The 11373-nt window shown below is 38.9% G+C and overlaps 1 protein-coding gene across 1 annotated transcript in view; it reads right to left on the bottom strand.

Moving 5' to 3' along the window:
- Positions 1 to 11373, bottom strand: part of sned1 (sushi, nidogen and EGF-like domains 1) — an 82380-nt gene that overhangs the window by 48953 nt on the left and 22054 nt on the right. Inside the window, 8 exon segments of the mRNA XM_037675013.1 lie at positions 1296 to 1412; positions 1723 to 1842; positions 2104 to 2235; positions 2376 to 2468; positions 7772 to 7819; positions 9336 to 9449; positions 10483 to 10614; positions 10617 to 10681. Coding sequence (XP_037530941.1) covers positions 1296 to 1412; positions 1723 to 1842; positions 2104 to 2235; positions 2376 to 2468; positions 7772 to 7819; positions 9336 to 9449; positions 10483 to 10614; positions 10617 to 10681 — 821 coding nt within the window.

The following is an 11373-nucleotide window of genomic DNA, read 5'->3' as shown; positions in this document are numbered from 1 at the left end:
CGTCTAATTCCCAAAATGTCCCCCGGGCGCTTTCAATAGCTGCCCACTGCACCACCTGGTGGTGGATGGGTTAAATGCAGAGACTAATTTCGCCATTGTATGGAAACATACAGTGCTGACATTGTGATGACATTATTATTATTATTATTATACTTTTGTTTTTTTTATTCACCCATAGTTCTTATTTGAGTATTTTATTTGCATTTTGTGTATTTTAAGTTTTTTTGATGTGTTCATTCTGAGGCGTTATCCTCCTGGTTGTTTTGCTCTCAGTTGCTTTTATGGTTGCTTTTATCCTGATGCTATCTGATGTTCACTCTTTGTAGCACTTTGAGATTCACTGTGAATGTAAAGTGCATTATAAACAAAAGTTATATATATATATATATATATATATATATATATATATATATATATATATATATATATATATATATACACAGTATTTTCATTATTTGTTCAATGGTATATGAGATGTTTTGCCAAGAGACAGAGTTGACTCCAAATTCTAAACAAAGTTCTTGTCCGTTAGTACCTAGAGTATTTGTTGAGGGTCAGTCTCAGCTACTATCACACTAGCTGTAAAAGTTGTTGTCATTTTTGAGTTTTTTGTTGTTGTTAGTTGACTGTGGGGGACCATCTCTAATTGGGTTGATACTAAAAGTCAATCAGTTGTTTTGGTGTACATCCAATGATGATTTTCTGAAAGTTTCATTAAGATCGACTGATCTGATTCACAAGTTATTTTGCTACCAAAGACACATGCATGCAAGCATTATACATACATACAGTACATACTAAAAAGATGTTAACAAATTGAATTTTTATTCTTAATTAGAAAAATTATCAGTATAGAGACACATCTGTGCAGACTTTCAGTTCCGTCTTATTTTTTCTTTTCTGTTCAAAAGTTTACCAGTATTTTTTAAAACAAATTTAAGGAATTTTATGCAACTTTGCTTTGCTGCTTAGCACCAACTTTGTTGTACTTTTAATTTTCTTCACTTGTTTTTGTTTCATACCACTACATTTACATGAAATAATAATTTATAAATCACCACTGTTCAACTGTAAACTGTTGCTGACAAACTTATTGGACAACCCAGGAAGCACTGAAAATAACAAATCTGTGCAGTGCAGCAGATGATCGCAACACAAAATGTTTTCTTGTCTATAAAATAATCAACCTTTTCAGTGTGGTGACGGAATTCTTAAAAAAAAAGTTTACACAAACCTGTAAAAGTTTGTGTACTTCATACATAACATATGGAATTTAACATCAGGGTGGCACTCACCCACTTCACAGTTCTTTCCAGTGAATCTGTAAGGACACACACATCTGTAACTTCCTGCCTCTTCCTTACAGGAGCCCCCATTGCGGCAGGGGTTAGAGGCACAGGTACTGAGTCTAACTGGAAAGAGACAGGAAAAAGAGCATTCTAGCTTTTAATCACAATCAGAATGCATCCCTTCTGCTTCATCACAGCTCAAGTAATAATTCATGGAAATAGCCCATAACTCATGCATAAGTACAAATTATCTCAAGCCTTTAAGCCGTACAATATTTCAAGCAGCATTACAAGTGATGGCATGTTTCCTGGGGCATGATGAGCTGCTGTTGGGCTACAGCATGAATAATGACGCACAAAGCTGAAGGATGTTTGATAATGATTTGCAAAAATGTCTGCAGGCGCTGCTCTGTCTTTCAATCAATGACTGTACCTTTTTCACAGTGGTTCCCCCAGAATCCATATCTGCATTCGCAGGTGTAGCCTCCTTCTCGTTCGTAGCAGTACCCCCCATTTAGACAGGGAGAGGAGTCACAGACCGATTGGGGCTGTACTGAAAAACACATGAAAAGACTTGACTGTGTTCCACTGCACTGAGGAACAGTAAAGCTTCTGAGTTTTACTCAAAGGCACAGACATGTTCCAGACGTACAAACAATAAATTATCTTGTTTTGCTTTTTCTAGCAAGAACAATGTCAATCATTTGTAAATTTTCATCACCATCTGATTCAAACTGCTAATGTGAGCATGTGATTTTAACTAGAAATGAACATTTGTCAGACACAGAGCTGCCAAAGTGCTTCAGTCTCTTACCATAAGGGTAAAAGTCCATAAGATCATGGTCTACTCCGGTATAACACGAACACAGGTAGGTCCCTCCGTATTCCAAACAAGGACTTCCATCAGGACATGGTCTGCTGTTACTGCACACTGTTTGAGTTACTTCTGAGTGAGAGGAATTGTGAAAGTCTGGTACACAAACTCAGGGAAAATGTCTCACATTTCGAGACATGAGGGATCTTACAGTAACCCATTCAGCAGAGGGCTTGTGAGACACTTGATAGGATTATAGGGATCATACACACCAAACTGACAGTAGGGTCCTGTGTAGCCTGAGGGGCATTCACAGGTTCCATTGATGTCCACACAGACGCCCCTGTTTTGGCATAGACATTCCTCTGCAAGCACAGAGAAAGAGACAGAGTGAGTGGGGCACTTACTCAAATTAGGTTTTCAATATTGACCTCAGAGAAAAGACAAGTGGTACAACGATGTCCCCTGTTGCTGAGGGATTTGAAAAGTGAATATTTGTAGCCATAGAGATGAGTACTTTTCTAGACTAAAATTTTAAGTGGCAACACAATTTTTGATAGTATCCTTTTTAATGCCAAGATGCAGCTACACACAAACATGGAATGGTAAATAGTAAATGGACTGTACACCTTTCTATTTAAATCAATAAACTCAAAGCACTTTACAAGACAATCTGTGCCCTCATTTACCTCCACACACACATTCATACAGTACTCTACTACATCTCTACAAAGCTAATCTGAACAAATTATTCTATAGAGACTAATCAGTGCTATAGGTCACATTCATACCCTGATGGACACGCATCGGATGGTTGAGTGTAGAATGACTTGTTGTGAAGAAGAAAAACGAGTAAATGCAAAAAAGAAAACCAAAAGGTGGAAGCTGAGGAAGGAAAAATGTTGTGAAAAATTCAGAGAGGAGCTGTTTAAGGCTCTGGGTGGTAAGAAAGATCTTCCAAATGACTGGGCTACTCCAGCAACAGTAATCAGAGAGACAGGTAGGAAGGTACTTGGTGTGTCATCTGGACAGAGAAACGATAAGGAAACCTGGTGGTGGAATAGTGAAGTGCAGGATGTTATTCAAAAAAAGAGGATAGTCAATAAGAAATATGACAGTGAGAGGACTGAAGAGATGAGACAGGAATATAAGGAGATGCAACGTAGACCAAAGAGGGAGGTAGCTAAGGCAACGCAGAAGGTGTATGATGAGTTGTATGGGAGGCTGGACACTAAAGAGGACAAGAAGAACAAATTCTGATTGGTGAGACAGAGGGATTAGGCTGGCAAGGATGTGCAGCAGGTTAGGCTTGTTAAATATGAGAACTGTTATATTCTAACAAGTGAGGCAACAAAACGGAAAATGGAAGGAGTACATTTGAGGAGCTAATTAATTCAACATTTATTTATACAGGTTAATCCCACTGAGCTTTGGGGACTCATTTAAAAGAGAAACCTGAATGAATGAAGAGAACGAAAGATAAAGAACAGTAGAGGTCATAGAAGCTGTAGACCAGGAAATGGGAAAGATACGCGAGGGTGGAGTTTGGAAAAGCTTTGAAAAGAATGAAGACGGGGAAGGCAGTAGGACCTGATGGCATACCAGTGGAGGTTTGGAAATGTCTTAGAGAGATGGCAGTGAGGTTTTTGACTCAAATATTCAATGGCATATTTGAAGGTGAGAAAATGCCTGACGAATGCTATGTTTGCTTTGATGATGCTGATGGATAAGTACAGAGAGGATCAGGAAGAACTCCGTTGTGTCTTTGTAGATTTAGAAAAAGCATATGACAGGGTGCTGAGGGAGGAGGTGTGTTATTGCATGAGGAAATCTGGAGTGGCAGCGAAGTATGTTAGACTGGTACAGGACATGTATAAGAACAGCAGGACAGTGGTGAGATGTGCTGTGAGAGTAACAGATAGCTTCAAGGTGGAGGTGGGATTGCATCAAGGATTGGCTCTGAGCCCCTTCTTGTTTGCTCTGTTGATGGACCGACCAACAGATGAGGTCAGGCAGGAATTCCCATGGACTATAATGTTTGCAGATGACATTTTGATCTGTAGTGAGAACAGGGAATAGGTAGAAGAGAACTTAAGAGTGGTGGAGTGCATACAAACGTGAAAGAACATGAATGAAATCAGCCATAGTAAAGGCTCCCACATACTCGGGCGTACTGTGTGTACTCCAAAAAAATGAGCTGCTGACAGCCCACGGTAAAGGCAGCTGGCAGCCCAGGAGCAGTGGTGTTCTGTGTTTATATGTTGTTAATAAAAAGTTTTAAAAAAATTTTAAAAAACAGGGAGCACTGGCCCTGCAGTCCACATATCAGACCGGCCTACCAGGAAATCTCCAGACCCTCCCGCAGCCACGCTGGGCATGATTTTAACTCTCTCGTGACAAATTCCTAATTTCTCACAATTTCAGTCACGGCGTCAACGGACGAGGAGGAAGAGATCGCTTGCCTCTTGGGGAAAAAAAGAAAAGAAAAGGCCATTAAACCAGACCATGGATGAAGAAGGGGAATTTAATACATTGGTGTCACGAACAAAACAGTCCGTCGCAGGGCAGTTTATTGTGCAACACCAAGTACACGTACGCAGTTGTAAAAACTGATCTCTGCGTGGACATGGCTTGAGGGCATTTGCTTCAAGACAGTGTTGAGTCTAATGGGGTACACGTGGACCTCTGTGGAGTGAAGTTCGCCCGAGTGTGTGGGAGCCTTAAGATAGAGCACATGTGTGTGAATGAGATGGAAACTGGTGGAACAGTGAGCAGAGGGTGTGAATGTAAATATGAGTATATATGTGTAAATATGAGCAGAGGTCACAAAGGTACAGGACTTGAAGTACTTGTGGTCCACTGTCCAGAAAAATAGGGAATTTGGTAAAGATGTGAACAAGAGAGTCCAGGCAGGATGGGGTAGATGGAGAAATGTTCCAGGAGTGATTTGTGACAAAAGAGTGGCAGCAAAGGTCAATGGAAAAGTTTATAAGACAGTGGTGAGACCAGCTATGTTGTATGGTCTGGAGACAGAGACACGAACAAAAAGACAGGAGAAAGAACTGGAAAGTAGCAGAAATTAAGATGTTGAGGTTCTCATTAGGAGTGACAAGAATGGATAAGATTAGGAATGAGATCATCAGAGGTACAGCACAGGTTGAACAACTGGGAGATAAATTTAGACAGGCCAGACTGAGATGGTTTGGACATGTCCAGGAAAAAGACAAAGAGGAGATATATGGATGCATTTAGAGAGAACATGGAGGTAGTTGGCATGAGGACAGAGTATGCAGAGGACGGAGTGAGATGGAATTAGAATAAGCTTTATTATTATTGCACATAAGCACAACAAAATAACATTTCAGTACAGCCAATTTGAAGAAACACAAACAAACAAACAACAGACAGGGTAGACGGGTGTCTGAGGCTGCAGCCTCACTGAGAGGTGCTTCCTTTTTGTTAGATTAGAAAAAGGGGAACACGAGGGAAAAGGAGGTAAAAAAAAAAGAGTCATACTGCAGCCTCACTCAGCTCCTCATCCAGCTCTCATAACTAACCCAAACATATGATTCATGGCAGAGTTAACATTCTCAGCCATAGTAATAAAAACGTCCAAAATTGACCAAAAATTCCCTAACAACCTGGCAAACCAATTTTCCAAAGAAACCTTTCTTATGGCTGCATGCAGCCACACATCAAATAGGAACTTGGCTCATTACTATTGTTTTCAAATTATCCAACTCACAAAGTTTACATATGTACATGTTTGGCAGTAGCCATCCCCATTTTGGAAAGCGACCATTTTCATGTAGCCACACACCAAAATGGTAGTCGGCACATTGTTTATTTTTCAAGATATCCAACTCACAATGTTTACCCAGAAAATAAAATAAATAAATAATAATATATATTTATTTATATATTTGCAACTTTCACACTGTGTCCTATCTAGGACACAGTGTGAGAAATGGTTTTTTTACACCTCCGCTTCCCTTGTGTTTCTTTATTCTTATCTAAACAAAAAGGGCAGTGCCTCCCACGAGGCCGCAGCCTCAGACACCTCCATCTCCCCATGTCTGTTTGTTTGTGTTTTACTTTGACGGGCTGTACTGAAATGTAATTTCGTTGTGCTTTGGTGCAATGACAATAAAGCTGATTCTGATATAAATATATGGCAGAAGCCATCTTGGATTTTGACCTAGCAATCCAATTTTTGACAGTGACTTTTCTTAAACCTATATCTAGCTACAAGCCAAAATGGAAGGGAAGTTGATATCTCACTTATAGTTCAAGTCACAACATTCATGGACAGATGGAGCGTATTTCAATTCTCCTGTCTCGCTCTGTGATGGGGGACAACTAACAAATTTTTATTGGTCAGCCTCAGTAGCACATCTTAAGTGTCTTTCATTTATTACACATTAAACTATGCATTTATTTGTTGCTTTTTCCTTTTTTCCCTGCAAAATTCCCAGAATAAGAACGTCCCCATCAGCATGCTGCACATCCGCTCCATACAAATTGTAGGAATGTTTTTGTTTTCCTTTCCCAGCTAATTGCAGCCGTGGATCAAAGAATGAGGCCATATCATGGCTAAGTGGCTCCACCTTTGAAGTCCCGGGAGCTTGGTGGAGGGAATTAAATTTCTGATGATATAGGACATATTTTGTGACCAAAAATGTCTGGCCCGAGGGCAATTAATGGATTGTTAATTTGCAAGAGCCATTTTCATTGGCCACCTGCGCAGCACGGGCCCTTTGATCCGAGAATCTGATTAGGCACTTCTGAGTCCCACCACGTTCTCTTCCTTCTCAGATCGTGCTTCTCTTTCCTCTGTGCCTTCCAAGTGAGCCAGGCAGGAAAGTATTTGGGAGATTTAAGAGAGCATACATAAGCACTGATAGTTATTTCAGCTCAAGGGTGAGAAGTAGTCTGCATTTATAACAGCTCAAAAACACTTAAATAAAACAACATGCAAAGACTGCTATCAGTAACAGTAAATGGTCATGGACACAGTAAAAAGCCCCACCACTGAAGTCATTTCCTTTAAACAAGTATAGAAGATCACTTCTATTAAATAAGACATATCACATCTTAATATGGATTAAACATATGTTGGGTTCATTTGCAAGCCTTAAACTATTGTGTGATGCCATGGCAAACTTCCAGGGAAGCAAGTGTGGAAGCATGCATATTTTAAGAAGTAATTAGCTAAAATACCAAAGCACTGCTTTTACTCATAAAGAAAGTCTTTCAAGTCTAGACAAAGCATTTCCTCTTGTTGGTAAACTAATAAAACCTGCTATAAAACAATTATTCACAGGATCCAGCCACTGGTTAATGCAGTAAAACGGGTGAGGCTGTGTCAGTTCTGATAATTACAATAATCCATCATTACAACAACTTCTTCCAGGGCAGAGTGCCAAATTCCTGTGGGACAGCACCACTCTTCTTCAAATACCACAGTCTGCTCTCTACCTGCACAGCTGCCTGCAGTTAGTGTCGGTGAAATAAACCCTCACACTTGCCACCACAGAAGCTTGGAGCACAGCTTACAGTTCTTCACTCCTTAGCTAGGTGTTATCAGCCTTTAGAGTTTGAGATGAAAACTAATGGACATGTTGTGCTTTAAAAAACAAGATTACAGCCAAACTTGTTCTTGTTTTACCTGTTTGATTGAGTGCTTCTGAGGAATTCACATGTGGTATCACCAACTCTAAAAGAATAAAGGAAAAATGTACAGGTAAGTTGCTTCATTTATTAAAACAACAGAATTAAATCATGGAAAGGTTCATCACCCTGTGTTGTTACATCACATTTATTATGCTTCTGCATTTGTTTGGCGAAGGTATCAGCATTTAAAATTAAATACTAACACCCAGTTGGAATGGAGCTGAATGGAAGTGTGTTGCAGCACAGAAAAATTCAACGTTAAATTGAGACTTCGCATCTTGAACACAAACACACCTTCCACTAGGGAGTACAAGCCTGTGTATTTCTGATGGTCCCAAGCCCGGGTAAACAGTGAGGGTTGTGTCAGGAATGGCATCCGATGTAAAACACTTTTGCCAAAACTATAATGCAAGTTCATCAAAGCAAAACCATACCAGATCGGTCGAGGCCCGGGTTAACAATGACCGCCACCAGTGGTGTTGACAAACAAGGTGTCTGAGGAAATTGTGCTACTGTTAGTTGAAGACCATGAGGAGGTAAATGTGTCAGGAGACAGAGGGAGAAGAGGAAAGTGAAGAATGTAGGCATGAGGATTGCAATTCTAAATGGGGGGACAATGACAGGCACAGGTAGAGAGCTGAGTGACATGATGCAGAGAAGGAAGGTAGATATTTTATATGTCCAAGAGACCAAATGGAAGGGCAACAAGACTCGCAGCATTGGAGCAGGTTTCAAACAGTTTAACCATGGTGTGGATAGAAAGAGAAATGGAGTAGGGGTGGTCCTGAAGGATGCTCAGGGCATGTTCCTGCTTCACTCTGCTGGCACTCACTAATATATATGCAGATTTTCCACATTTACCATCAGCAAATGTTGCCATGTATGGCATTTGCCTTTGATATTCTGTTTCAAATTCATTACTTTTTACTGTTTTATTTTGGCAACTGGTTAAAAAAAAAACATCAAAGACAACACTATATAGTTTCTTGTGTGAGGGCATGTAAAGTGGCAGTGAAAAAGACAGAAATGCACAGTGGGAGCCACTTCAAATCTTGCCTAGGGCACCAAATTGGCCGAGGCCGGCACTGGTTGGAAAACTTCTTAATTGTTTTGCAAAAGAAAGAAAATGTGTCAAAATGGAAGAAAACTTGTTCAGCTCCAACATTTTTGGCATATGTTGCAAAATTGAATAGATGTGTTGTAATAAACGCAACTAGACTGATAAGACAAAACATAAAATATCTAAGTTGCCAGCTTGGGCTTCCAGACTGATTTTGGATTATACTAATAGTTTTAATGACCAAAATTAGTTGAAATCTTTTCGAAAAGGGAAATGAGACTGAACTACAAAAAATTAGACTACAAAACATTTAATGAAACTATTACACATTTGATCTTGATAGCTGTTTTAAAAAAGCATATTAAAACAAGATTTTAACACTTAGAGCATCTACCACTAAGGTTTCGTTCTACAAATTATAGTAAATTTATTTACTTATGATCAACAAGCTATTTTTCTGACTGAGCCTCAGTGGCAGAATTCAAGTTCATGCATTCACCTGTTTCACAGAACATTCCGGTGAAAGTGTGAGGACACACACAGGTGAAAGCAGCCACCTGATCGATGCATTGTCCTCCATGCAGGCAGGGCTGGGACTCACACTCGTTTATGTCTAAAGGATCCACAAAAAGATTTATGACAAGAAATGTTAAGACGACACAGAGATAGATCAGGAGGATTGGACTTGTGAAAGCTTAGAGTTTTATTGAGCAGGTGTCGGGGATTAAAAATAATCTGGTTTCATTTAGAAGCCAGGATTCATGAACTTGATACGTCTGATCATTTAATTTGGATTAAGGTTTCAACAGAAATCACTCACAGAATAGTTGGATCACAAAAGGGCTTTTTATATATAGACTTTACTTCTTTGCACTTTTTGTCCCGTCACAGAACAAAAAGGGGGAAATTAGAAATAATCTTTGTTCGCCCGTGCATGTTGTGAGCGCAACAACTTGAAATATACTGGTATGTATGTATGTATGTGTATATATATATATATATATATTTATATATATATATATATATATATATATATATATATATATATACACTGAATATATCACCCCACCTACAAAACCACCCCTATCCTTTGGGTAAACTATGCTTTCTAGTTTTTATATTGTTTAAAAGTATAGTTTTCTAAAATGACTGGGGTGGGTGACGTATAAGGTATAGTGGCCAAGGCCACCATTGGCCACCCCCTGGCTCCACCACTGCACCTGGTCATAGATGAAATTGCTCCCTCCACTCCCAAGACTCTGTCACTCTGCACTGCCTCAGAGTAGAAAAAAACTTCCTCTGTTCTTCTACACAGTGTAACTCCTACCCACTTGAATATCGTGCACTCAAAAGATTAAGGTTCACTCTCATTCCCAGTTCAATTCCAGTCCAGAAAAACACTCATCTTAAAATGTACAAACATTCACTATTCAAATCCCTCAGCGACGGGGGCACCGCTTGTTCATCATGGTTTGTTTCAACATTTTGTGATACAAAGAAAACAAAATAGAGTTGTTTCAAAATGAAATTCAAACCCATTTGTCTAGAAGACCAGGAAACACTTTGACAGCAACATCTGCTAAAATACTGAGTTTAATGTAAAAAACAGTGAAAATGATTTCATGTGGAGAGGAAAGGCTGCTCACCTGTCTCACACAAGACACCAGTGTAACCAGGCTCACACACACAGGTGAAGTTACCAAGTCCCTGCACACACGACGCGTTGTGAAGACATGGCCTGTCCTCACACTCATCAATGTCTGCAACACACACGCAGAATATTTACTCAGCTGATTATAACATCCGCCACACAACTCCCCTCATTCTGAAAGTATGCACCGCTGGCTGTCAAGATAAGACCATGAAGGTCTTCAGAAGAACCGGGAATTTCAACCGTGTGACATCTTCATACACAGTAAAAATGCATTTTCTTGAAAAATTCTTTAAAACATTTTTATTTTTATTTTTATTTTGAACTTTCAAATAAACTTAGCTACCTGTACATTAACTTGGTCTGAGATGCTCCTTGAAAACATCTAATAAATGAAGCAGTGTGTAATCTCAAAATCCTTAAATATTTTAAAAATGTCACCAAAACTTGTATTTAATAAAATCTAAAGCAAATAAAAAAATATGTAGTAAATAATTCTTGGATTTTATAAATGACTGTCTTTGCCCTTTTTGTTCATGGCGTTGCATACCGTTTCAAAGAACAAACCATAAATGTGCAGACGTCTGGGTCCTGTACCTTTACACGGTCAAAAATTTACATCCACTCATCATAAGCAAGAATATTTTTATAATTTCAGGTCTTAAATCATTTATTTAAATTGTTCGTTTTTTTCAGTGTTGGTACAATGATAATGCATCTGAAAAACAAAAGTTGGTTGCACAAAAAAATAATTAATTGTGAATTTTCTCTAAACCACACAGGGTTATTCTGCTAATAAATCAAACACCTCAATAAATATGTAGCTGAATTACCCGTGGCAATATATATATATATATATATATATATATATATATATATATATATA

This window comes from Nematolebias whitei, chromosome 3, assembly GCF_014905685.2.
Source record: "Nematolebias whitei isolate Nwh7 chromosome 3, NemWhi1, whole genome shotgun sequence".
Lineage (NCBI taxonomy): Eukaryota > Metazoa > Chordata > Actinopteri > Cyprinodontiformes > Rivulidae > Nematolebias > Nematolebias whitei.
Note: the sequence above shows the minus strand (reverse complement) of the source record. Positions and strands in the feature narration are given on the sequence as shown.